The sequence below is a fragment of the Bombyx mori genome, chromosome 23 (genome assembly GCF_030269925.1).
Source record: "Bombyx mori chromosome 23, ASM3026992v2".
Classification (NCBI taxonomy): domain Eukaryota; kingdom Metazoa; phylum Arthropoda; class Insecta; order Lepidoptera; family Bombycidae; genus Bombyx; species Bombyx mori.
Genome location: NC_085129.1, coordinates 17523877 through 17550232, shown reverse-complemented (window position 1 = coordinate 17550232; position 26356 = coordinate 17523877). Strand labels below are relative to the sequence as shown.

The 26356-nt window shown below is 36.8% G+C and overlaps 2 protein-coding genes across 6 annotated transcripts in view; both read left to right on the top strand.

Moving 5' to 3' along the window:
• Positions 1-15914, top strand: part of ae48 (alpha-esterase 48) — a 37588-nt gene extending 21674 nt beyond the window's left edge. For 2 of the 5 annotated variants that reach the window (XM_062675130.1, XM_062675131.1), the window contains 3 exons: positions 2400-2547; positions 6813-8080; positions 8650-9683. In XM_062675130.1, coding sequence (XP_062531114.1) covers positions 2400-2547; positions 6813-8080; positions 8650-9166 — 1933 coding nt within the window. In that variant the 3' untranslated portion in view covers positions 9167-9683. 5 annotated transcript variants of the gene reach the window in all.
• Positions 15915-19007: 3093 nt separating this feature from the next.
• LOC101739044 (uncharacterized) lies at positions 19008-26099 on the top strand. Its single transcript, XM_004930702.5, has 5 exons — positions 19008-19281; positions 20321-21625; positions 22146-22316; positions 22566-22729; positions 23961-26099. Exons 1-5 carry the CDS (start codon positions 19207-19209, stop codon positions 24112-24114), a joined length of 1869 nt encoding a protein of 622 aa, XP_004930759.1. The 5' UTR covers positions 19008-19206; the 3' UTR covers positions 24115-26099.
• Positions 26100-26356: the final 257 nt, after the last annotated feature.

The window sequence follows — 26356 nt, the reverse complement described above, 5'->3', positions numbered from 1 at the left end:
CCCACCCTTCAAACCGATACGCATTACTGCCTCACGGCAGAAATAGGCATGATGCTGGTACCTACCCGCGCGGACTCACAAGAGGTCCTACCACCAGTAAAAACCGGTCTCCGTGTGAACCAACATTTTTACCTAATGAGTTGAGTAGGTCGAGAAACTGCGATTCAGATATGATTGTCTCAAAAACGCTTGAAGGAATATACTGGTTGCAGGCCTATTGAAACAATCGCCGCCAAAATTTCAACAGTGGATTTCTTACGCTTGATATGATAATGATTTTCAAGGAAAGTTTTTTTTTTTTATTGCTTAGATGTGTGGACGAGCTCACAGCCCACCTGGTGTTAAGTGGTTACTGGAGCCCATAGACATCTACAGCGTAAATGCGCCACACACCTTGAGATATAAGTTCTAAGGTCTCAGTATAGTTACAACGGCTGCCCCACCCTTCAAACCGAAACGCATTACTGCTTCACGGGAGAAATAGGCGGAACGGTGGTACCTACCCGTGCGGACTCACAAGAGGTCCTACCACCAGTAATTACACAAATTATAATTTTGCGGGTTTGATTTTTATTACACGATGTTATTCCTTCACCGTGCAAGTCAATCGTGAACAATTGTTAAGTACGTTTTAGCAGTTTTTTTAATCAAATAGCTTGTGGGAAACCGTAAGCAAGCACTCCAGCGATATCTTGCAGGAATAATCAGTAAACACTGTTTATTTTATTTCTTGGCTATGCAATTACGTGTGGATCATTGATCCGAACTGTTTGATCTGGTATAGAATAGGTAGGTACTATTGACTAATGTTTTGGGCATTTCTTCTTTTGCACAGGGATTCTTAAATTAATTCCTTTGCGAAAGTTTATAAATTTTGTTTATTTACAATGCTTGAGTGTGAAACAAATTTAAATATAAAAATAAATACATAATTACATACAAATTACTGAATATTATCTGTAATAGAATTTCTTGGCTTGAATTGACTTATGCATTTCATCAGATTCTCATATATGTATAATTTGACGCTTGAAAGGCAATAACTGATTTGTACATAAATGATAGACAATAACCATATTCCATGCGCAAAAAAATATATTTCTAGGTCTATTAAAATCATTTCAATCCTACAGCTAGATTCGTTAAAATAGATTTTTTTTCAGTTATTTCTCATGTATATTTTAAATTAATTTCAACTTTAAATTAGTCTACTGTAAAGTTCACGCATTGTCGCTTAGTCACTTTTTCCTTTCAAGCGTCGATATGTATTATTGGATAGAATGAACCGTGTAACAATTTTTCATCGCTACATTACGAATAATATCACGTTATAGTGCTCTCGTAATTTTGCGTCTCTACTTTTGGTCCCACCACCAATAATTGCGTTTTTTTTTTGCTAATTTGATATTGATTACGCTATGTCATTCCTTCATTGTGAATATCGTTCGTGAAGGTTTGTTAAATACGTATTTTATTTAAAAAATCGGTACATTCGTTCAGAATTCGAACATCGGTATATTAGCGTCGCTAAGCGTTACGTTACGGATCGGTCGCCTTTCCGTTACGGAAACGACGACCTCAGAATATTCAGAAATCTCAACTTAATCGCAATCACAATAGAAACCACCGGTATGTGCATTCTACTTCTGTCATTCACCAAACTAATTGACTAGACTTAAAACGTTACTAACTTGTTTCAACCAAAGGTCAAAATACTGTCGAATTAGAAGAAAACTGATTAATGTTACGTATGCCTAAAAAAATGCTGTCCTAAATGCTACATATCCTTCAGAATACATATCTACATATCCTTCTTGCTACACGATTCTTAACAAGTTCATGTATGGATGTAGAACAAGTTCTCTGTAAAGATTAGAATCATTAAGAGATAAATATTTCAGAGATCAAGTACGGATTTAGAAATATGTAACAGATATTGAAGCTAGTATATTCTGCTGTATCACGAATACTAAAAACGTTATAGATCTGACCATCGTAACTTTTGAAAGTATTTTAAATGAAACACGTGCACACCTTTTTGTTAAGAGTAAGTTTAATGGAACGAGCAAAGATAAAAGCTGCAGATTCTAGTTATGGACATGTTAGGCATGGACAATTATTTTTAAATGAACTAACAACAAAGAAACCTACAACCTACTGGCGGTAGGACCTCTAGCTAGTCCACACGGGTAGGTACTACCGCCCCGCCTATTTCTGCCGTGAAGCAGTAATGCCTTTCGGTTTGAAGGGTGGGGTAGCCGTTGTAACTATACTAAAACCTTAGAACTTATATCTCAAGGTGGGTGGCGCGTTTACGTTGTAGATGTCGATGAGCTCGAGTAACCCATCTAAATAATAAAAAAAAACTGGTGTGCTTATAAGACGTTATTCTTTTTCAGTGGTGGCAGGATGTCCGAGTCGCCTCTAGTCACGGTGGAGCAAGGGCAGCTCCAGGGACGGATCGTAAACAGCCCGTCCGGGAAGGCCTTCTACAGTTTCCAAGGAATACCATATGCGAAACCCCCATTGGGGTCTTTGCGATTTAAGGTCGGTACAATATAAATGAAAGTAATCATTTCACATTCCATTGCGGCTCTGTATGTTGATTCTAAATTTGATGTGAATTGTTGGGTAGAATGACTTAAAATGTTTTCACATTTCATTGCGGCTCTGTATGCTGATTCTAAATTTGATGTGAATTGTTGGGCAGAATGACAAAATGTTCCATAATTTTTTTCTACTATAATCAGTATTAAGCGGTAGGCAGCGGCTTGGCTCTGCCCCTGGCATTGCTGAAGTCCATGGACGACGGTAACCACTCACCATCAGATGGGCCGTATGCCCGTCTGCTTACAAAGGCAATAAAAAAATAAAAATCATTTGAAGAATAAAAGTCACGAAATGTAAAAGAAGGTTATTTGTTTGTTGAACATGTATCGACAAAGGAGTCAGAATGTTCAACCTTTGAGGCCTCTGTTACAACCGTTTATTGCGTACAATCAATAGAAATAAAGTGGACTGCAGCGGCAACTATCGTAGAAAAGAGTATTTGACGAGAATCCGAAACGCGCTAATGGCATTTTCGGGATCAGATTTTTTTTTACTGCTTAGATAGGTGGACGAGCTCACAGTCCACCTGGTGTTAAGTGGTTACTGGAGCCCCACAAGAGGTCCTACCACCAGTAATTACGCAAATAATAATTTTGCGAGTTTGATTTTTATTACACGATGTTATTCCTTCACCGTGCAAGTCAATGGGTGTTCAAAAATGCTTACTCGCCTCTTATGCAAGGCAAGGCAAGATAATAAGTAATATTTCGTGCCTAATCATACATTTCGCGGGGAAGAGCCGTAGCTGAGCAGTCAGGTAGACGCATGCGGCTCACGAGCCCCCGGATACCGATCACTGACCATGGACTTGTGGCTACTGCACAAATCATGCACCGCTTTATTGTGATGTAAATCAATGTCCTCATTAATCATTCTGAGGATTCTGAGTCTGGTTGATCTCGGTCTGGTCTTGAATGTATGCTTTTGGTGTTAATAGCCCGGAGCACAAGAACCCAGTTCAAGAGATTTAAAGACTCTGAAGCGAGCTAATGAAATAGACCATTTACGTATCTTTTTTTTGGTTTGGTTTATCAGTTCATTGTTAATTTAATATTGGATGTAGGAGAACCGTGTCAGGAAATGAAGACAGGTGCTTTGTAATTTCCAACTAATGTTTTTGCGGCACGCAATGTAACACAATTAATAATGAAATGACGCGCAGGGTCAAGGCCCACATTCTCGCGTGACACGGGGCGTTAACTCCCGCTAATGCCTTCAATTTATATTGCTTGTTCACGAAATGTGCACTAACCAAAAATACAAATATATTTAGCGCTGGAAATGATTAATACGTTTTACTTTATGCATTAATTGTAATAAATAGTATTACATTATTACTTTAATGGTTTCCAGAACGGTTATCTCACATCTCGTCCAGTTGTGGTACCAGACACTCCCACATTCAATTCCACTGTGTTTAAAAAAATCGTTTGGAATCATTTTACTTTGTGTATTAAATAGTTTTTACATTCCATTTTCGTGTACCGTCATTTATTGTTTTTTTTTGGTATCCATTTACATCCATACATCGGTATTATCCTGTTGTCTACCGCTTTATATTTTTTTAGATAAATTTGCTTACAGCATAACTAAATTGCTCAAGTTTTCTGATGTTTTCAAACATCTGAGATTTAAAACGTAGTTCTGCGTAATTAATTTTTGATAAACAAAATAAATATTAAATTTTCGCCGATTTTGGAGGAAACAGGAATATCGATTTTTTTACATTTTCAGGCCTTTTGCAGTCTTCTTTTTTTCCGTGCTGCTTTCGGTGTTGCCAAATACCTAATCAGCCGAATTTTAGACACGTTCATTTCTTCATTACATACATGATCATGAAATATCACATAGGTTTATTGACGATTCGGCGTTCATAAACCTTAAACGAGGGTGCATTACCATTTTGGAATGGAGGAATCAAGCTTAGATCAGCTTTTTTGTGATCAATGGTGCCTTAAGTGTCCCAAGTGTTTCTGTGCTGAAGACCGGGGTCTATTCTGGAGAACGGTGTTAGACGGTTAGATTTAATTGCACGCTGCGGTGGAGGTCTTAATCAAGGTACGTGGGATTTTTTTAAAATCAATACGCATTCATTATATGATCTGGCGTTTGCGATAACGGGTAACTGAAATTTGAACATAGCTAAGAATAAGAATGGCCGATAATTTACGTGCTATAAATTGCGCGCTCCGCTGAATAAATCAAGCATCTTAACCATAAGACCAAAAGCGGTTGCTCAAAAGAATAGGAGCATATGATCCATATTATGGTGAGTGGTTACCGTCGCTCATGGATCTCAGCAATGCCAGGCTCACACCCAAGTCGCTGCCTACCGCTGTGTACTCTCGTTTGAAGAGAAGAAGGACATGTCGTAGCGCTCGGGAGAGGGCGTAGAGGGGAGGCCATTCCATAGCCGGATGGTAAAAATCTCGGAAACGTGGATGAACGCAGCGGTTCCATGTAATATGGATGAACTCTGCTGCTGGGGTGGGCCTTGCGATGATAAATGCATATTTGCCAGTAAAGCTCCATAAACCTAATTATTATCACGTGTTCAGAGACTAAGTGGCCCGTGGGCTCTTCAGTGTCTGTAAGACCAAATTATTTCTTAAATGCTTGTGAAAACCCTAAATACCGTTCAAACTTTTCTATCAACGCAACCCTCTATTTTCTTGTGTACTAATAGAGATAAACTTTCAGTATTATGCAAATATAATATAATACTAATAATTCGATCATTGAACTTTGGGTAAAATAATGAGTCATGATAACTTTTATAAATGAGTCATAAATTTAATGATATATTGACTGCCAATCGTGCTGACAATACAGACAAGATAACAAACAGACTGACGTTCTATCATATTCGTCAATGCGGACCTTGTCCTTGGGATTTGTTTGAAACCAAATTATCAAACTCCTCCTTGCGTCATAAATCCTCAATGCTGAGGGTCGTGACCCCTATAGGTGTGGAAAACCAAATTATACGAGACAATAAATATAAAAAATCTGTAAAAGGTTTTTAATAATGGCAATACCGATGTCTGACTGCTGTCCACTAATGTATATGTATATGGACTGATCTTGAAATATGGTGGACGCTGATCCCTTCTGGCGCCACTTTGGGAAATGTTTGAAACTTTTCTTTCAATGGAAAACTAACATTCAAGCCTTAATGCTTGGTAGAAATAATCAGGGTGTGGTACTCGCGATAGGAAATAGGGGCAGGAGTGGGGATAGAGTGAGAGACAGAAAAGAATATACTTTATTACACACCAAAACAACATTAAAAAATAGGTAACAAACCGATATACATATTTGTACAATAGGCGGTTAATTAAGTAGAATAAGATTTTCATATGTAGATGGATTCCACCGGACCGACACACATCTGTTTCTTAAATCTGCTATAAATTTTCTATAAAGCGACTTATTACGTCAGATCCCCTGATATCAAGTTGTTAGGTTCATAGCACAATGCTATTTATAAAATTATGATTAATTTAATATAAAACCTTACACAGTTAAGCCTTAATTCTAGTATCTATTTTGGCTTGTCTTTTTGTAACAGTGGTTAGACTTATGACGTTTGGTTCGCGAACTAAGTACATTGCTGATGTCGATAAAAACGTCCTTATTCACTTTCTGCGGTCAACGAATTGATCCTCTAATGTAATAATAGTCTTTCAAATATTTCGATCCTCACCACAATCGACGAACATAAAATTTCACTTTCAAGAAAACCTGCATTACGATAACGTGTCATCTCAACAGGCTTGTGTTATCATTGGTGTTATCATGAGATGATAGCACTTAATATCTCGAATACTATTACGTTTTTCCTCTTATGTAATTGAGTAATGTGTGCATTGGCAATCTCTTGACGGTGGGGCTTTGAAGCTTCTCATTCTGTTTTATTGGTTTAATGGGCTTAGGTTGCTTGTTACGACTATCGTTAAGGCTCCAATGCTATGAGCTTTTAAATGCAATCGTGAGCACTTGGGTTGCGATAGCTAGAGTCTACACTAAATACCAATTAAAGGTCACTCCTATGCGGAAAGATGCTAATATAAATTAAAATTATCCCTAAATAATTTTACATTTGGTATGAATGTACCGAATGTAATGTTAAGACTAATGAATACTCTGCTTTGGATCAATGAAAATTTGAAGTAATTGTCAACTATTATTATATTTTACAGGCACCTAAACCAGCGGAAACTTGGGAAGGAATCCGAGATGCCACAGCAGAGGGAAACATCGCTCCGCAAATAGACACATCGCTCACGAAAACATATACTGGCGATGAAAACTGCCTATATTTAAACGTATATACCCCACATATCGCCGGAAACCTACCCGTAATGATTTGGATCCATGGTGGGGCCTTCAAATGGGGCTCAGGCAATGAAACCCTATATGGCCCCGATTATCTGGTTGAGAAAGACGTTGTCGTTGTTACCCTCAACTACAGATGTGGACCTTTGGGTTTCTTATGCCTGAATACCCCTGAAGTGCCAGGAAACGCTGGACTCAAAGACGTGGTCCAAGCACTGAGGTGGCTAAAACAGAATATAAAGAGTTTCGGTGGAGATCCTGATAATTTCACTGTGTTCGGTCAAAGCGCCGGTGGGGCCATTGTAACGATACTAACTGCTAGTCCACTGTCTAAAAACATGATTAATAAGGCTATTGTACAATCCGGTACCGGTATATCAAAATGGGCTGTACAAAATGAGCCATTGACCTGTGCCAAGGCTTTGGCAAGTCATTTAGGTTGCGAAGCTGACAACGTTGACGAAGTTCTAGAGTTCTTGAACACAGTCACGGCTAAAGAACTTGTCGAGGCAACGGAAATCGTTAATTCCTTCGATAGTTTAGTTGTCGATCAGAATAACTTTTTCTCTGTTGTCGTCGAGAAAGAATTCCCGGGTGTCGAAGCTGTACTGACGGAGCCTCTTTTAGATTTCTTAACGTCAGGACGTACAGCCGAAATTCCTATAATGATCGGCTCGACAACGCTCGAACTTCTAACTAACCTAAGACCGAGTGATTTGCAAATGTTTATCCCTTCAGATTTGAATATTGAAAAGGATTCAGACGAGTCCTTAGCCATTGCTGAAAATTTAAAAGGCTTATATTTCACAAGCGATACAGAAGAAAACAAAGCCGAAGGTCTAAACAGGCTCCATTCTGATTTATTACTGAATATAAACATCAATAGATACATCAAATATTTAGTTCAAAATTCAAATCAGCCAATATATTTTTATAAATTTGATTACGTTGGCCAATTCAACTTCGCCCATAAGTCATTTTTTGATACAGAACTAAAATACGCCCTGCACATGGACGATTTAGGGTATTTGTTCAAAAATGACTTCCAGAAAGACGTGGATGACCCAAGCCCTCAAGATGTTAAGATGAGGGAAAGAATGGTCAGACTTTGGACTAATTTCGCCAAATTTGGGTAAGTGTGTCTTAAAACAAAAAAAAATTGATAGTTTAAAAATATTGCTAGTGATTTATTACTATTAAAATACGAATCTAATTCATAGAAAAAAAATTTGTTCTTCTAAATGGTTAAGGAACTAATCGCTCACTTAAACGAAGCCTATATACATGATAACATGAATTGAGACATGAGGTCAAAATCTCAATTATATAACAGCTGTCCTACTTTTCAAACGGGTCTTAGTCGTGGCATGGCTAGCCAAAGTCCTAACCTACACGGGCTTATATTATCACCCACTATCACCAGCAAAAAAGGGAGTTACCTAATATACCAGATCAGTATGAGTGATCCATTAGGAAGTCCCAAGTCCTAACACATGGATTGTGTTCTTCTACAGAAAAATACTTTTTGGTTTCTAAATAGTTGATTTGCATGTCCTTGAAATAAAGAAAATCGTTTTTTTTTTATTGCTTCCAACAAATTAATGATCTTATATTCTAACAAAATCTACAATATAATTCAGATAATACATAATTGTATTGTTTCAAACAAATAATCACTCACGAAAGCCTTCCATTTTCCAGAAATCCCACCCCAGAAGAAAACCACTATCTCCCAACGAAATGGCTACCGGTTACCAATGATACTCTCTACTACCTAAACTTGGGTCAAGAGCTGAATCTTCTCCAAAACCCTGACGAGGAGATAATGAAATTCTGGGAAGATTTATACAGTAAACACTTCAAAATTTGGGAGCATACTAAAATAAATACCATCGAGCCACCCAGGAAACTTGTCTATCCTGATAACGAAGCTACTGAAGAACAAGCTTCCATTGATGACGGACAACCTAGCCTTGAAGAAAAAGTCGTTTTTGAAGAAATAGTGCCTATCAGTTCGGTACTAAACCCACCAGTTAACGGTGATGCTAAATCGAACGCAGATTTTAAGCCGAAGATTTCGAATGAAATTAAAATGGCTCAAACTTCTGCACCTAAAGACGTCGTGAGAGCCAGCGACCCGCCCGAAGACGACCTACCAAAGAACATAGGGGTCAACAAATTTGTTAATTTCTATGAATCGCTTGGCGGAAAAAAGTGATTGGTTAAATTAGTAAGAAAAATTAGATTGTTGTCAAAAAAGAAAACGTATTTATAAATTTACACTAATTATATTTATATCAGTTATTTTTTAAATTATTCAATAATAAGTTGCTATGACGGGCACTATAATCAAATCGTACCGATTAGTAAAAACCGTGTATGTATAGTGCAAATTTATTGTTTATCAAACGAATTTATCCAAAAAATTATCAGTGAAAGGAAAAATTTTAGTGAGTAATACAGGCAGGTGCTATTTGATTATAATTAGTCATACTATGTAGCTCCTAATGTAATATATGAAATACCATAGCTCGGAATGGTAATCGGTCAGTTTGGCATCTATTGTGAAATCACTTTCAACTGTCTTCGCAAGTAACGAGAGCCTATCGCTTATATCACACGAAACATCATTCCATAAACCATTAAAAAATGGCCCCCTTCGGGTATTACGAATTTCATGTAATCGAATAAAAACTACAATGCTATTTAAAACAATAAAGATATTCTTAACAGTCGATTTCGTTTTTCTTTTCTTCCCTCACACACGATACAGTACAATAATGGCTTGCAGAAATGCCCATTTGACGATAAATCATCATTTAATGATGCTAAGATAACTAACTCTTAATGGCGTCGATGTATGCCGAATATTTCAACAATCACAGTATTATCGCTGAGATCTACCTGGATAAATCAAATTGTAATTATTGTCATTAAATCAGAGAGCTCGTATTCTTGTTAGTGGTTTTCAAAAAGTTTCATATTAAATAACATTTTATTCCAGGCCCCACAACCTCCAGAACCCTGGGACGGCATCAGGGATGCCACGGCGGAAGGGAACGTGTGTGCTCAAATCGATCCGGTCTTCGCGAAATCCTATGTCGGCGATGAAAACTGCTTGTTCCTAAATGTGTACACCCCTAGCACTGATGGAGCATTCCTCCCGGTCATGATTTGGATCCACGGTGGTGGGTTCAAGTGGGGATCCGGCAATACCAACTTGTATGGACCAGATTTTCTAGTTGACAGAGATGTCGTGGTGGTGACTATCAATTATAGATGTGGTGCTTTAGGGTTCTTAAGTCTGAACACGCCTGAAGTCCCAGGGAATGCTGGGATCAAAGATATAGTTCAAGCAATTAGATGGGTGAAAGATAATATCCATCACTTCGGTGGTAATGCCGGTAATTTGACAATATTTGGTGAAAGCGCGGGCGCGCGTGCGGTTTCATTGCTGACAGCTAGTCCGTTAACCAAAAATTTAATCAGCAAAGCTATAATCCAATCTGGAAACGCATTGTCTTCTAGAGCTTTTCAAAGAGACCCCTTACAAAGTGCTAAAGCTTTAGCCAGGAGTTTGGGCTGTGAAGCAGAAGACGTTGATGAAATTCTAGAGTTTTTAATCGCGACTCCAGCCAAAGACTTGGTTGAGGCAGACGAGAAGTTGAATTCTTTGCAGAAAGTTCTAGAAACGAGTAATAATTTGTTTGGGCTGGTAATCGAGAAGGAGTTTCCAGGAGTCGAAGCTGTCATCAGTGAGCCTTTCATTAACATACTAACATCAGGTAGAACAGCCAACATCCCAATACTAGTTGGAACTACGTCATTAGAGTACGCCTGCGAGAGAAAGACTGATGATCTTCAAGAGTTGATACCAGCTGACCTGAACATAGACAGAAACTCAGAAGAAGCCTTGGCAATCGTAGAAGAAATAAAGAAATTGTATTTCAAAGGGAACCACACAGGAGTGGAGAGTCTACCAGAATACTTCCATCTCCTATCAGACAAGTTGATCAATTTGGACACGCATCGATACATAAAATATTTGCTCCAAGTTACGAACCGTCCAATTTATTACTATAGATTTGATTATGTGGGCGAATTGAATATCGCCCAGAAGATCTTCTTTAGTCTTGGACTGAAGTACGCTATGCACATGGACGAGCTGGGCTATCTGTTCAAGAATGACTTCCAGAAAGACGTGGAGCCGACTCCTGAAGATATCAAGATGCGTGAGAGGATTGTCAGGCTCTGGACTAATTTCGCTAAATCTGGGTAAGTTATTTCGATTACAGATATAATAATACGTGAGACTTGCTCAAGTTTATATCGTTCTTTAAATTCTTGCTCGACCGATGAAGATTACACTATAGGCATTGAAGACGTCCTTACATATTTAATGATTAAAATATCTCGATTACCTAGTTCATTGTTTTCGTATAAAAACATCTTAAGTACGGAATGAGGTCTGATACGCCTCTCCGTATCTCCCTTGCTAAACAATAATTCACATCATCAAAAGGCTCTATCTTCAATTTGGCTTAAAGCCTTCGTCAAACAGAACGCGTAATTAGCGCGCGTCCGAGCGCTAAACGGACGCCGCGCTATGACGCCGAGATGTGTTGTACTACTATGGTAACATACCGTCAAACAGAGCCCCAGCGCTATAAGTACGCAGCGCTCTGTCGCGGCGTTAGGACGCTTTGACGTCAGGCGTTGTAATTTTTTACAAATTTTATTTTAGCGTCCGAGTGAATGTGTATTAAAATACTAGATAATGCCCGAAAAAATAATATTAATAGTTAGAAAATACCCATGCTTATACAATGCCACATCTGAATCACTCGATTTCTTAATACTTTTAAATTTTCACACTGCTATCGAAAGGCACTATGATTTGGCGAATGCGTTGCGTCAAGGAGCGTTAGACTCATCTAGTCAATTTGAAGAGCGCGACGTTAAGTACGCGTTCTGTTTGACGAAGGCTTAAAAAGCAACTTGCTCTTACATCCATTAAAACTGAATACCCACTGTGAACATATTAAATTTAATGATACCTTTATTTTCACAAAACTATATCAGAATTTACAATTTGTCTCCGTTATAAACCTCAAATTTCCGACACTAAAACCTATTTCAGGAACCCGATACCGGACGAAAACCACTATTTGAACACCAACTGGCTACCGGTAACAAACGACAATTTATACTGTCTAAATCTAAATTCAGAATTAACTTTAATCTCAAACCCGGACCAAGAGAAGATGGACTTTTGGGAGAAAATCTACGACAAACACTACAGAATCTGGGATGAAACGACCAACCAGTCTAAAAACGAACCACAAATCGATACATTCAAAAAAGAACCAGAAATCGATACATACCAAAATGAATCAGAAATCGATACATGCAAAAAAGAAACAGAAATCGATACATACAAAAATGAACCAGAAATCGATGCGCCCAAACATGAACCGGAAATAGTGTCCGTTATCGAGACAGTGGTCATAACCCAAGTCATGAACAAAGAGACCAGCGTTTCCGAAGAGAGGACAGAAGTCGTGAGTGACTCTGACCAAATCGACAGAGCCGAAGTTGAAACGCAAATCACAACTACCACACTCCTTGAAAACAACGATGGCTCCCAAACTTTGATAGTCACAGAGAAAACTGAGACCCCCGAACAAGCACCGAGCGTCAAAGAAATGATACTGGAATTCAGTGAACCGGCCCAACTAGAGTCGAATGAACACAAACCGGTCAATGACCACATAAACACTAACGGAGTCGACAAGAAAGCCAGGACTTCGAACGAAATCAAAATGGTGCATAACAGCAACGGTGCTCCAAAGGACGTGATCAGAGCTAATGATCCGCCCGAAGACGATCTACCCAAGAACATAGGAGTGAATAAATTCGTCAGTTTCTTCGAATCGCTAGGCGGAAAGAAGTAATGTTAATAATACAACAGTGGATCACGTTATAATGGGAAATTAAGATTTTATAGTCAACTGTCGAAATTCGGTGTAATCATTTCGTCAAAACAAAGCTAATTCGACCAGTCTCAAAAACCAAAACGGAAAAGAGAAACTTAATTACCATTATTATGTTATTTCAATAGGTTGTTTGAAAAGGATGCAACTAGGCCATCGTATTATTCCGGTGCTCCTCCCTCGTAATACAAGTTTTTAACTTCAAATTCAATTTTATAAACTTCAAAATTTAATTTTATATACGACAAATCCAATTTTGTAAACTACAAATTCAATTTTGTGAATTTGAAATTCACTTTTGTAAATTTTAATATCAAATTCATTTTCTATTCCAAGGTTAGAATTATTTTTATTTCATTTTAAAGTTAACAAAACTAAAAACAAAAAGAAAGAAGAAAACGCAAATAACATGACTATGTCTTCAACAGAAACTAAATTTGATTTGATGTTTATAAAATTGAATTTGAAGTTAAAAACCTATAGCATTAGCTTAACAGAGATAAATCCATTTTACGATATGTTGGTCGAGTAATTTCGTTAATATTTGTTGAAAAAAACCCTACACAAAAATTCTAAGAGTCGTACATGCTTAGTTTCAAAAATAATAATAATTAAGCTTGGTTTTACTGAAATGTAAATGAAAAAATATATATTGACTAGTTAAGAATGTGTATTTTTTTCAAAATAAAAAATAATTATAATGGTGCTTAAAAAAGTATTTTTATGCGCACCGTATGCTTGAAAAAAAAACGATGTTTTTATGTGCACGGTACCGGGGCTGTGGTGTGACGTCACAGCATAGTAAAAAGCCGCGTGTAATAAATAAATCTGTTTGGTTTTATACAAAATGGACGTTCCTGAGTTACCAGTTATAAAGTGCCACATCCAAAACTGTTTCTCAGTTTCACGCCTCTAAATTATGTAATTATTCAGAAGTAGACCCCGCCCTTCAAACCTAGCTCAGTCTGAGTAATATGATTGTCTTTTTTATAATTTTTTTATAACGTTAATTGATATATTTTCGTGTGTAGAAACTGTAGTCATGTTATAATTATTAAGGTTTATTTAAAATAAATAAAAAATTACTGCATTTCTAGATAATTTTAAGAAATTTTAATGTCGTATTTAGTTCTTTGAAAACATTCCAATAAGGTTTTGACAGTTAAAACAAGTTTCAGTTTCATTTGTCATGATGAGCTGCTTGCTGTTTTCAGCAACTTTCAGTCTAAAAGGGACCAACTTTTTTTAAAGAGTAAAAGAATCCGGTTATAAATACAGTAATCCACTCTATAACACGACAGGTTGGTTCCGCGTTATCGGAAACGCGTTGTTGGAGTATCCTCGCATAACGCACATAAATGACCCCACATAACGCGCTATGTATAAATATAATATAAATAAAAAAATAACCGATGTTTTTGCAATTCAAAAACTAGGAACACAAATTCTATAAATTATTTTTTTTTTTTTTTATAACAACACCTTTGGCACAATGTGCAAAGATACGACGAAATTAAATAAGAACTGCACAAATCATTATAAATTTCACAGTAAAGAAATATAACGTGTTAAATCCCCTCGTCAGGTATATGGGGGAATACCCGTATTATACGAGGGACCGAAATCGCGTAATATGAATATGCGTTATAAGAGCGCCGTGTTATAAGGAGGATTACTGTATTATCAAATATCCATTTACATTAAATTCTCTATGCGCTTCCATTAATCCCTTTTGACGTGTTTAGGGTAAGCGTTTTATTAATGTACTACCGAGCATAATTTAGAAATTCTTTGTGTATCATTAAAAGTACTTTTGTGCACACCCATGCGGCTAGAGGGGTTCTAATTAATAAATACATATTCCAATACAATGTTGTGGGTAGTTTTAAATTAGGTTAGTTATATGCTTTTTGTATGTATAGTCAAATTAGTCAACGTCCGGAGTGCTAGCGAGATATTTGCTAAAAAAATTAAGTTAATAATAATAAAGAAAACTACGTATATTAATATAGTCTTTATGCATTCAGTAAATAGAGGTTCGTTTTGTTCGTCTCGCTTAATAAAATGTGTAGCCAAAAGAGGATTAATATGCACTACTGTAATGTATTATGCGGAAAATTATATATGTCAGCGCAAAAGTGGTCTACCCACAATTTTTCATAATAATGCCTATAATAATATGTATATTGCAATTTATTATTTAAAATATAATAAGTTTTGATGCAAAACCGGCGTATCCCTAGTTTCAGCAATAGATAACAGATGACTTTGGAAACATTATTTTTGCGCGTATTGTTTTTTGTCTACTCAAATTCAAATTCATGAAAACTTAAAAAACCTTATTGCCTATATGGGGACGAGCTCACAGCCCACCTGGTGTTAAGTGGTTACTGGAGCCCATAGACTTCTACGACGTAAATGCGCCACCCACCTTGAGATATAAGTTCTAAGGTCTCAAGTACCTATAGTTACAACGGCTGCCCCACCCTTCAACCCAAAACGCATTACTGCTTCACTGCAGAAATAGGCAGGGCGGTGGTACCTACCCGTGCGGACTCACAAGAGGTCTTACCACCACTCATTGCTCCATAATAACTATGGTAAGCTTAGGCCACTTTTGCGCTGATGGCCTCATTTGATGTTCATTGCGTGCTGCAGGAAAAAACGAGCCAAATAGAAAATTTGCTTATAACGATTTGTATTTCCATTATTTTCAACACCTCGCCTTCACTTTAAAGAACGGTTTTCGAAACACCCAGCATTTTGTTAAGATCAAAAGATAATAATATTAAAATAAAAATTAGTTTCACATTTAATATTTTTGCCTTAAACGTAAATGCTGTTATCATTTCACATATTATAAAATGTATTGTGCCAATTTTTAGTTATTTAACTTGTCGTTTAAAATTAATGAAAATTATATATTTTTATAATCTATAATAAAACATTTGAAGATTAAATGATTATTGCGGATTTCTTTTTGTTTTTATTTGAAATCGTTTTTAAAGGAACCACGATGTTGTAATCCAATTCCCGAAGCTTTTTTTTAAATGTTTTACCCTGGCTCTTGTACATTAGCATCATTTGGAACCTCTGGGTCTGCGGAGGACTTCAGTTCTTTCTGTATTTTGTACCATATGTTTCACAGGGAGTGTTCTGAGGAATTGCTTGTGATGATCCCATCATCTCCAAGACCTAGACCTTCGTCCATACTACCTAGAACCACTGCGTTCATCCACAGTGCGCTTCCAAAGATCTTTTATGCCACGCATCATCCGGCTTTGGAATGAGCTCTCCTCCCCGGTGATTGCCGAGCTCTATATGTCCTTCTTCAAACTAGGCTTGTGGAGAGTACTTAACGGTAGACAGCGGCTGGCATTGCTGACGTCCAAGGGCGACTGTAACCGCTCACCATCAGGTGCGCTATATACTCGCCTGCTCGCCTCGCCACAAGGGCAATAAAAAAAATTGCTCGGGACATTGCCTAATTCTGTAGGCTAATTTTTTTGTTTTCATAGGCTGTTTATTTAAGCATAACCTGTGCTTGGCTGTGGCGTCAGTCAGAACGTGGTTAATTTGTTTCTATGTAAAAAGGATCATCCTAACAACTATTGATTTCTAATTTACTTTGTTTACAAGTTGCAATGGTTAAAGTGGCACAATTAAAAAAAAAAACTTTAGACACATTATCGACACAATCGATCGGATGTCCGTAAAGTAGGGAGGATTTCATCTATAAATCATGAGGCGTATATTAGAGGGAGATGGCGAAGTTTTCTTCCAAGCAATTTTTAAGCTATTGCATAGCTTGACCGAATCAAGAATTACCTCCATATATATACAATACCGTAACGAAAATAAAACCTCACACCCCCCACTCCTCTTACCATTTAGCTCACGTTCAACACATTCACACGTTGCGCTTGTGTAGGTTTGTGAATATGCGCGCGGTGCACACTGCATGCACATCCATGGCGCATCCTTAAAAGTCTGCCCATCTCTCTCTCTATGAGTGTGAAGGGGACAGTTAATGTTTTGCTTTTGCTAATGTTTATAAAGGACAATGCCCATTTTCTATGGGCGTTTGGGCCCCTAAAAAAAGTTGTCCTGTCATGATGGTTTTAACTTAATTTGATAGACAAAGAAATATCGTTTCATATTCAGAAAACGATTTTTATATGCTCACCCAGGTTTAAGAGAAATCTGTTTTTTTCTGCAGCTAAAATTAAGTTGTTAATTGTTTTCTTCGAAATCAATAATCGCTCTCATAATTATCTACAGTATTAAATAAGTTAATTGTGGTTAATGTTGCTAGAAATAAGCCCTTACGTACATTTTATTATTATTATTATATCCTCATAATAATAATAAAATGAAATGAAATCCGGAAGCCAGCAACGATATTGTTGTTGTTTTTAAATTCACCAATAAGCAGGCAAAGAGCGTAGCCTATACAGCCTAGTCTGTCGAAGTTATATATTTTTTATGTCAATAAAAAGCCGGTGTATCTCTTTTTATTGCTTTTTGGGAGTTTTGACGTCAAATCGACGAATACCACATTGACTGAGCATGAGCTTACGCAGACCTTTTATACACAATATTACAAATACAAATAATACAAATTACACAATAAACTATTAAAAAAACATTAAAATAAAAATTCAAGTGACGCTTCACTCGGGTTGCTGCCAAAATTCTCTGATCATATATAATAAGAATAGAGTAATGGTAGGCCATTGATAATTTTACTAATGGAATCATTAATATCTAAAAATATTAAATAATTCATGGTTTTAAGTAATAATTATTATTACAATAAATATTGAATTGAACAAAAATAAACTAAGAAGCCTGTGAAATAAAAGCATTAGCTATTTTTTTTTTATTTGTTGTTCAAGTCACAAACAACTCTTTCGTTTGAAAGCATATAGGTTTGCTATAAGGCTGTATAGACTAAGCCCTTTGCCTATTGGCGAATTTAAAAACTATGGCATGGATAGTTTTGGGATGTTATCAAATAAGTAATTTTTTTTTTTGGAAAACAATGCCAGGTTGAAAGAAATGTTGATACATAAACTAAACAACGTGAAAAAATAAAGCATAGTTTTTCAAGTACAAATAGTTTTGACATAAAGTTGGCCCACTTTTGGGCATTGTCCTTTAACGTAGTCTTAATTTATTATTGTTATAATATTAAATTATTATTGTCTAATTAAAATTGCATAAGTTCATAAAAAATGCTATGCAATAGCTTTACCGCGGCAGTCTCTGAGTGCCACACGTATTTTTTCATTATTTCTCTTTTTTTTCTTTTTTTATCCTAGCTGGTTAATCGATCTTGCCAATAACCTGATTGTTAAATGGATAGTGGAGTGAGTTCCTAGATATTCACTGGATGCCTCGTAAGGTGAATGTCGTAACGTGAACCCACTTTGAGACGTGAAATCGAAGTCTCAATAGTACCTAGGTATTTGTATACCAAATGTCGTACCCCAAAATTTGAACAAATACCATTTTATGACAAATATAGTCAAAACGGTGACCCATGTGAGCTTACATGCTACTTCGACAAAGCGGCGCGACACGATAACCCTTATCATCCTTACCGTCCCTAATTACCGATCCGACTCACCGAAAAGCTGCCGCGCCGTCGCCCAAAACATGTCTTGACGGATCCACGGAGCAGGAAAGAAATTAATCGCATTATACTTATCGATTGAAGAAAGAATACACATACAAATACATAAATATCAACAATACAATGATAATGTTGTTACTATAACTACTTCTAAAACAAATATACTATATTGTAGGTACATATGCCCGTATTAAGACATTCTATTTAAAGGGTTTTACAATTATTACACAGGAACTACAATACAGTTAATTTATAATCTTCAGCAATAAAAATAGCAATTGTAATCTGGAAATTTTCATCGGGAAACTATCTCTTTCTTCAACCAATTGTTGGAACTGCAAACCGCCTAGCTACTAAATAGTTACTATATGGTAGCCTCTACCTAATATTGTCTATTGAGTTTTATAGTCTATGGAAAAACCCACAGTGACGTTTGACGTGTTTCCTCTTTCAAATATTTGAATCGACGTTTGTTTTCTTGTTTTGAAATAAGCGGTTGTTCAACCGTTTTCGTGATTGATCCAGATTAATTAAACGACGTGTTTCTCTCGGCTTATTTCAATATTTATAGGTACATACATAAGATATTGTTAAAAAAGGCACTAACTGTGAATTGTTGTTTTAAAAATGGAATCTGTAACTGATCGGTTGAATAAGCTCCGAGAAGAACGCATCGCTAGGGAAAAGGCGCGAATCGAAAAGGTAAAGCTTCACAATATTCTGTATTAGATAAACAAAATTAATTAAGATACACGCAAGCTCCATGAAGCTAATAACAAAAACATTAATATAACCCAATTACAATATTATTCAAATTAAATAGAATACAAAAATTCAACAAGGAATTGCTAATTTATAAAAACACAGAAATACAAGTGTACATTATATCGGATAGACTCACACGATTCCTTCTGGCCTTGTCCAGAAAGGGGCTCAGTTTGATGACTCCTGATTATGAATGGTTACGACACAGTAATGCTTGCCTCAGAAAATCATTTCTCACAACCAACAACTATAATAGAAAATAAAGTAGTAGGTAAAAATAAAAAGTACCTTTTTTTGTTTTTAGTCCTTAAATACCCAACCATCAGAGGGCTCATGACCTGCCTGGTGCTAAGTGGTAACTAGAGCTCATAGACCTCAACAATGTTAATGCCACCTTGAAACGTGCTGCCCTATCCTTAGTCTATCAATCTAACTAAATATATCTACATAGAAATAGTCAGCTGGTAGACTTAGTGCCATTGATGGTTATGAAATTTTTAAAACTACATTTAAAAACGCATACAAATAATTAAATAAATATCGTGGTACATAAAATGAAGCTAAATCTTGATGTATGACTAAATATAGTCCAGTATAAATAGCCTATAAGATACCAGAAATAAATTTGACACTAAAATCTACATTTTAATATATACATACCCCAATAGATAAGAAATTATAATAATAATGCCACTATCATATTTTTTTAATATAAAAAAATCATTATGAGCACTTCCCCAAATTAATCCACAACATATTGTCTAAATTTAGTAATAAAGAATTTTATATATTTAAATGAATAATTGTTTCATGCCCACATTATTGCATCATGATAGTACTCTCTAGTGTTAAGCAAAACACTCGACAGGAACTGAACTTGGCAGCTTGGAACTTGACTGGTGCAGCAGTCAAACAAATGTCCTGACCTGACCTTTTCAATATATTTAAATTATACAATTTTTATTTACTTTTCTAGTTACGGGAATTAAACCTCAAGAAATATAACAAAAATGACACCCAACCCAAGAACTCTGTGTCAAATGGTAGTGTGGCCGGTAAGTCGATCAAAAATGAAACTGGATCAAATATAACCAAAAATAATGTCAATAGTAACTATAAAAACAATTTTCATGTTAATGGAGTAATTACAAAAAGGCCTCTCACAGCCCCAGAAGCTAGAAAATCTTTGATGCCTAAAAAAGATGATAATGGTAAATCAAACATTGCTAATGATCCTAAAATTGAAACAAAAATTGAGAAAAACTTTAAGAAACCAGATGTATCAAATAACAGAACTGGGAGCAAGATACCAATGATGGGTACATCAAAACTAGCTTGTCATCAAGTAACAAAGGATGAGAAAAAACTGAATGCTCCAAAAATTGAGGTAAAACATACAAGAAAAAGTTTGGCAGCACCAAAACTTAGTAACCCGAAACCAACTATGACAGCAACTAGGAAGACAATGATACCAAAGATGTCAGATACAAATACCCGGGAATCTGTCTTCGATAGGCTATACAAACCCAAAGTGATTGCAAACCATGATAATGACATCAACAAACTAAAAACTGATCCAAATTATTTGAAAAAGGTCATTAAAAGCTCAGGGTTGCTGCTTGAAAAATCTCATGCTGCCGTCAAGACCAAGCCACCAGTTCGCCGCTCTATATCTGCTGTACACTTCAAGAGAATAAGCAAAAATGAAATTGGCAATTGCATTCATAAGTGGGCTTCAATTGGTGATAAGTTAAATAATGTGCATTTAAAACACATTAACGAAGATGAAACAGTAAACGCTGACAAAGTTATATCAGCTATTAAGAGTGAAAGGAAGAAGGTTAAATTCATGACTCCGATACCTCAGAATTTCAATACGCCACGCCCGGAAGAACTACAAGCAAGATTAAAATCTTGGTTACAAAAACGTGGCAAATCATTAGACACTTACCATCATTTGCAATGTTTTGGGATCAATCATTTATCGAACAAAGACATTGTACCTTTAGCCTTTGAAGAATTACCACAATTTAACTATGAAGAGGAAAATAAAGAGAATATTGCTCTGAATTCTGACAGCGATGACGATTCGTATGTCGAAAACATGAATGAGAATAACAAACACGTCAAAGATACAGTGAATTGGCGGCGAGCTAGCTGCGTCAGTGAAAGCGTTGACTTCAATGAGAGTGCTGACAGTACGTTGACATCGACAGACGTTTTTAAAATTGATGAAATATTACTGGGAGCCTTGAATGACCTTACTGATTTACTGAAAGAGGTAACAAAATATTATCTTGTTCTTTTCATCCACATATCTGCTGGTGAACCTTGATGACCCATAGACACTACAAGTGGTTACCTACGAGATAGTATCCAAGTATCAATCGTACTATAAAAACAGCTGTTACTGCCGTCCTAGCCGTAATATTAGGATGTAGATTAACATGTAACTTCATTGAAATTTACAAAGTAATAAATTTGCAGGATAAAACTGACATGAATCATTATATAGCATTGGTAAAAGGATTTTGATACATTGCTTTACTGCTTACATGGCTGGACGAGCTCACGGCTGGCCTTGTGTTAGGTAGTTGCCGGAGCTCAAATCAACAATATAAATGCTACCACCCACCTTGAAAAATAAATTAAAAGTCTTGAGTCTTATACTACAATAACTGCTTCAATGTGCTACCTACCTGTGTGAGCTCACATGAGTCCATACCTCCAACCCATGCAACTTCACAACATACTTTATAGAACTAGTAAAATAGTTAAATTACAAATTATAATAAATTCAGGGCTTCGATTGGGAGCAAAGTGCTCGTTGGCTCCGAGCTATAAGGGAGAGATTCCCTGACGCGTCCAACACGGCTGCTTACTGGGAGTGCAGGGCTGCTCTAGAAGAGAGACGAGGAGATTTGCCGGCTTCCGTACAGTGTTGGGAGGAGGCTATCGCTAAGGGAACTGAGGTAATTTAAAAAAAAAAAAAAATTTGGCTTGTTGGATTTTGGCTTGGTGGCAAACAAACTTTAAACGATATTATAATTGAACCCACGACCCTCGGCGCAACAGCCAGGCCCTCTAACTACTACACTACCGAGTCGGTCAATGACATTTTCTGAGAGTTACACTTGCTTGTCACAGCAGCCTCCTCACCTCGATACACGAGATCGCAATGTCTATATAACCTATAATATATATATCGATATCATTTTCAGCATTCAGTCGTCGAAGCGAATCTCGACCAGTTACTGGACAAGTTCATGCAGCTGAAGATCAGCCCGAACAGCGGTAAGCGGCGCTGCATCGATCCCAAAATGGTAGACGTCAAAAACGTCTTCAAAAGTACGATCATACGTTTCGCTGTTCAACAAGCTAAATTGTAAGTAGAATATGTTTGTCATACTGTATATAGCGATTAGTGATGCTTGCATCGCGAACCAGTGCGGGTAGGTACAATTATATCGTTATATCGAGATTTGGTCATGCTGCTCAGCCATCGTACATTCTAGTTTGAACGGTAGTCAGTTATCGCATTGTATTTCTTCACTATAAAGAGTTTTTCCATAGTTCTCATTGGTATAGAGTTAGTAAATAACCTAAAGCTGCCTTCGATTTCATAAAGTAACCTTTTGAATATGCATTTTTGTATTGAAAATAAATGCTTTGTATCTATAAGCTAAAGCAGCAAACCAAAAACGCGCTTCAATTAACACAGCTTAACGGTAGTGAGCGACTTGTCTCTGCGCCTGCCATTGCCGATGTCCATGAGCGACGGTAAACACTTACCTTCAGGTGGGCTGTATGCTCTATTTACAAAGGCAATAAAAAAAACTTGTATTTGTATGATCTGTGTCTACTTAAGAAATCTTTCAACATAGTTTTATCTTCTTTTTTCCCTACCCAATCAATAGTAGCTATTCTAGCTACTTACACTAGCAAGTGCTACCTATCTCAAAATTTGCCATTTATAATTTGCCTACGCATCAATAATGTCGTCTAATATCCGGATCAAGATAGTTAGGTTTGCTATTAAAACGTTTTTTTTAACTTATTAATTTATACAATATATTTTTCTTTTTGTAAAATATTTATTAATTCGGTAAAAGAAATGTAATAATGCTAATTCATTATATCCGTTCTTCACGCCAATATAGCGGACCATGTCGACTCGCTAATCTATGCAATGGTCAATCGCAGGAGTTATAATTTACCTTCCTCTGCCTCATAATCACTTCTACCATCATAACGATTCTCGATAACCGTACTCGTAGAACTGGACGTGCAAACTAACTCATGCATCAGCCCGCTGAGTTTCTCGCCGGATCTTCTCAGCGGGTCGCGATTCCGATCCGGTAGTATTTAGATTCATTCGCGAAGCAGCTGCTCTTGAGTTGTTAGGTCTCTTTTGGAGGCGCTCGGGCAGTTGTTAGCAAATCCAACCCCTCCTGGCTGAGCCTTCGCCCACCTGTCGTGGTGAAACTGGAAAGGCTTCCGGGCAACCAGTAATACTTCAATCATAAAAAAATAGTTATAGCTTGCAACATCCCATCAGCGTAATGGTGATTAATAACTGTTTGTGAAGAATAACTGTTTTTCCCATATGCTCACAGGCGCAGGTCCGAGGGCCCCAAGTACACGGTGACGCCGGTCCGCCGCAGCGGGCGTCTCAGCATCCGGACCCCCTTGGCTGAGTGCAGCAGCGTGCGGACTCTGGCGCCGGGCCACGCGTTCGTACCGAACCCTACCATATGTCAAACGCCCTAAGAAAATTAAAGGATTTTAATGTGGCCCATTCATCCTCAACGATTGATATTGAATAATAGGACAGCATCGTTAACATGCCGATGCGAGTGAAATTTTCGGAGTTCCATATCAAGGCGGCAATGTAAAGCGTACCATGGAAACTAGTTTCAATAAATTTATTAGGCTTTCCTGTTGATAACACATCAGTACAGAGATGCTCCTATGAGTGACATCACTAAAACAATTTTGTTGATAACAATGATTGCGTCACTTAAACCGTTTGAAATTGCTGTGCAAATTTAAATTGACGTTTAATAATAATAATAATAATAAACAATTGTTCCAATCATAAATTAGGTACAAAAACAAAAAAATTACGAGGCTTGTGGACGGTTACCGGCTCAGCAATGCCTAACAGATCAACTCAATCGATACTGCAGCGTTGGTCTTCCGCCGGCACCTGCGGAGTGACGTGCACACCAGCATCAGACCGACCAATCGTTATGTATTTGAATCAAGCAAATTTTTTGTATTTCTAAATTGTCACATGTTACGTGTGTGACGTCATATGTAGTAAACAAAGAGAAATACATGAAATATTCACATAATTACGTCACACGGGTGTCATAAAACAACGCATTAGATTTTATTGATTGCTTTTAACAATATTAGTTTCCAAAAAAAAAAAAGAAAATGGCGTGTTTTATTCAGCAAATACCGTTTGATAAACCCCTTGTGTGATTAAAACGCCGTTGTTACTATATTAAATTTTAATTCTATAATTTGGGTACGTTACACACTATACGCTATTTGATATCGCGTAAATGTAACTACATAGCTTAGTGGTGGTATTGTGTATGGCTACCCCGCATGCGTGGGTACTATTCCACCTATATCGGATGTGAGCCGATCGTGTGTTCGAAGGATAGAGCAGCCGTTATGGAACTTCGATCTCTTGTGGAAGGGCGCTTGCCAGGATAGCTGTGTCCATGGGCTCCGGAGACTGCTTAGCCAGATGCACTGGAGTCGGTCATCCATGTAAAATAAAATTAAAATTGAAATGTTTTTAGAAATCATGCCCAATGATGAAATATTAATGATGCTAGTAATTTTATAAATAATAATTAGTGATATTAATATGTATGTTTTATAAGTTGTTCTTTTTTGTGTTTGTTGGTATTAATGCGGTGAGATGTTGGATGCAAGGCTTATCAGATTAAAAGTGGACTGTGTTTACAACTGGTTTATTAATTGAATGTTCGTACAGTTTTAAGGGACCGAGAACGATTGTGTACATATTTTTGCGTTGCTGCTCATCATTTTGTCCCCTCCCGCTTCCGCTGCGATGACGAAAATAGGGTTGCTATGTTTCAAACAGTGTTACTATTTTGTTAGTATTTTGTCTCTATGAGAAATGGATTATATGCGATAATTTCACCACCCCTGAAGAGGTTATCTGAACAAAAATCAATTGGGATAATAATATTAAACGAAAACCGGATAGATGGAATGATTTCGCAACAAAATGTCGGAAATTTACTTATACCAAAGCGGTTTTTTTTAAGAATTCAGTGAATTTATTTTCTCACACAAGTTCACTTTCACAGGAAATAGACCACCGTTATAACTTTTTTTTTTAATGCAATTGATTTGACATTAATTCGCCGATCGTGTTCCCTCCAAAAAGCTCTGCGTCAATTTTCGAACGAACATTTTTTTGTTAGAAACTGGCCTTGTGTGGTGATGTTTTTGAATACGATTATTATACGGCCTATATTTAAATATAATGACATTTTTATTCTACCCATAAGTACATGTTAACGTATGCAATTGGTGAAATATTTTAAAAATTAATAATAATATATTGTTTGTTAATCAAATGTACGATAAAGAAATTTGTGCTTTAATAAGAATTTTTAATACCAATACAATAGTTTAGAGTCGGTATGTGAATGCATGATTGGAATGTTTAATGAATGTGTAGGAATAAATATATTTTATTGAAATTGTTTCGTGTTTTATTAATGACCGTGTTGCATACCGAACAAAACTCTGCGGCTGTAACCTGGCACTGTTGACGTCTTAGTGTAGAAAAACAATATAACTTTTTCATATTGAAGTCATCGTGGCCTAAAGGATAAGACGTCCGGTGCGTTCGTGTTGAGCGATGCAACGGTGTTCGAATCCCGCAGGCGGGTACCAATTTTTCTAATGTATGTACGTACTCAACAAATGCTCACAATTGACTTCCACGGTGAAGGAA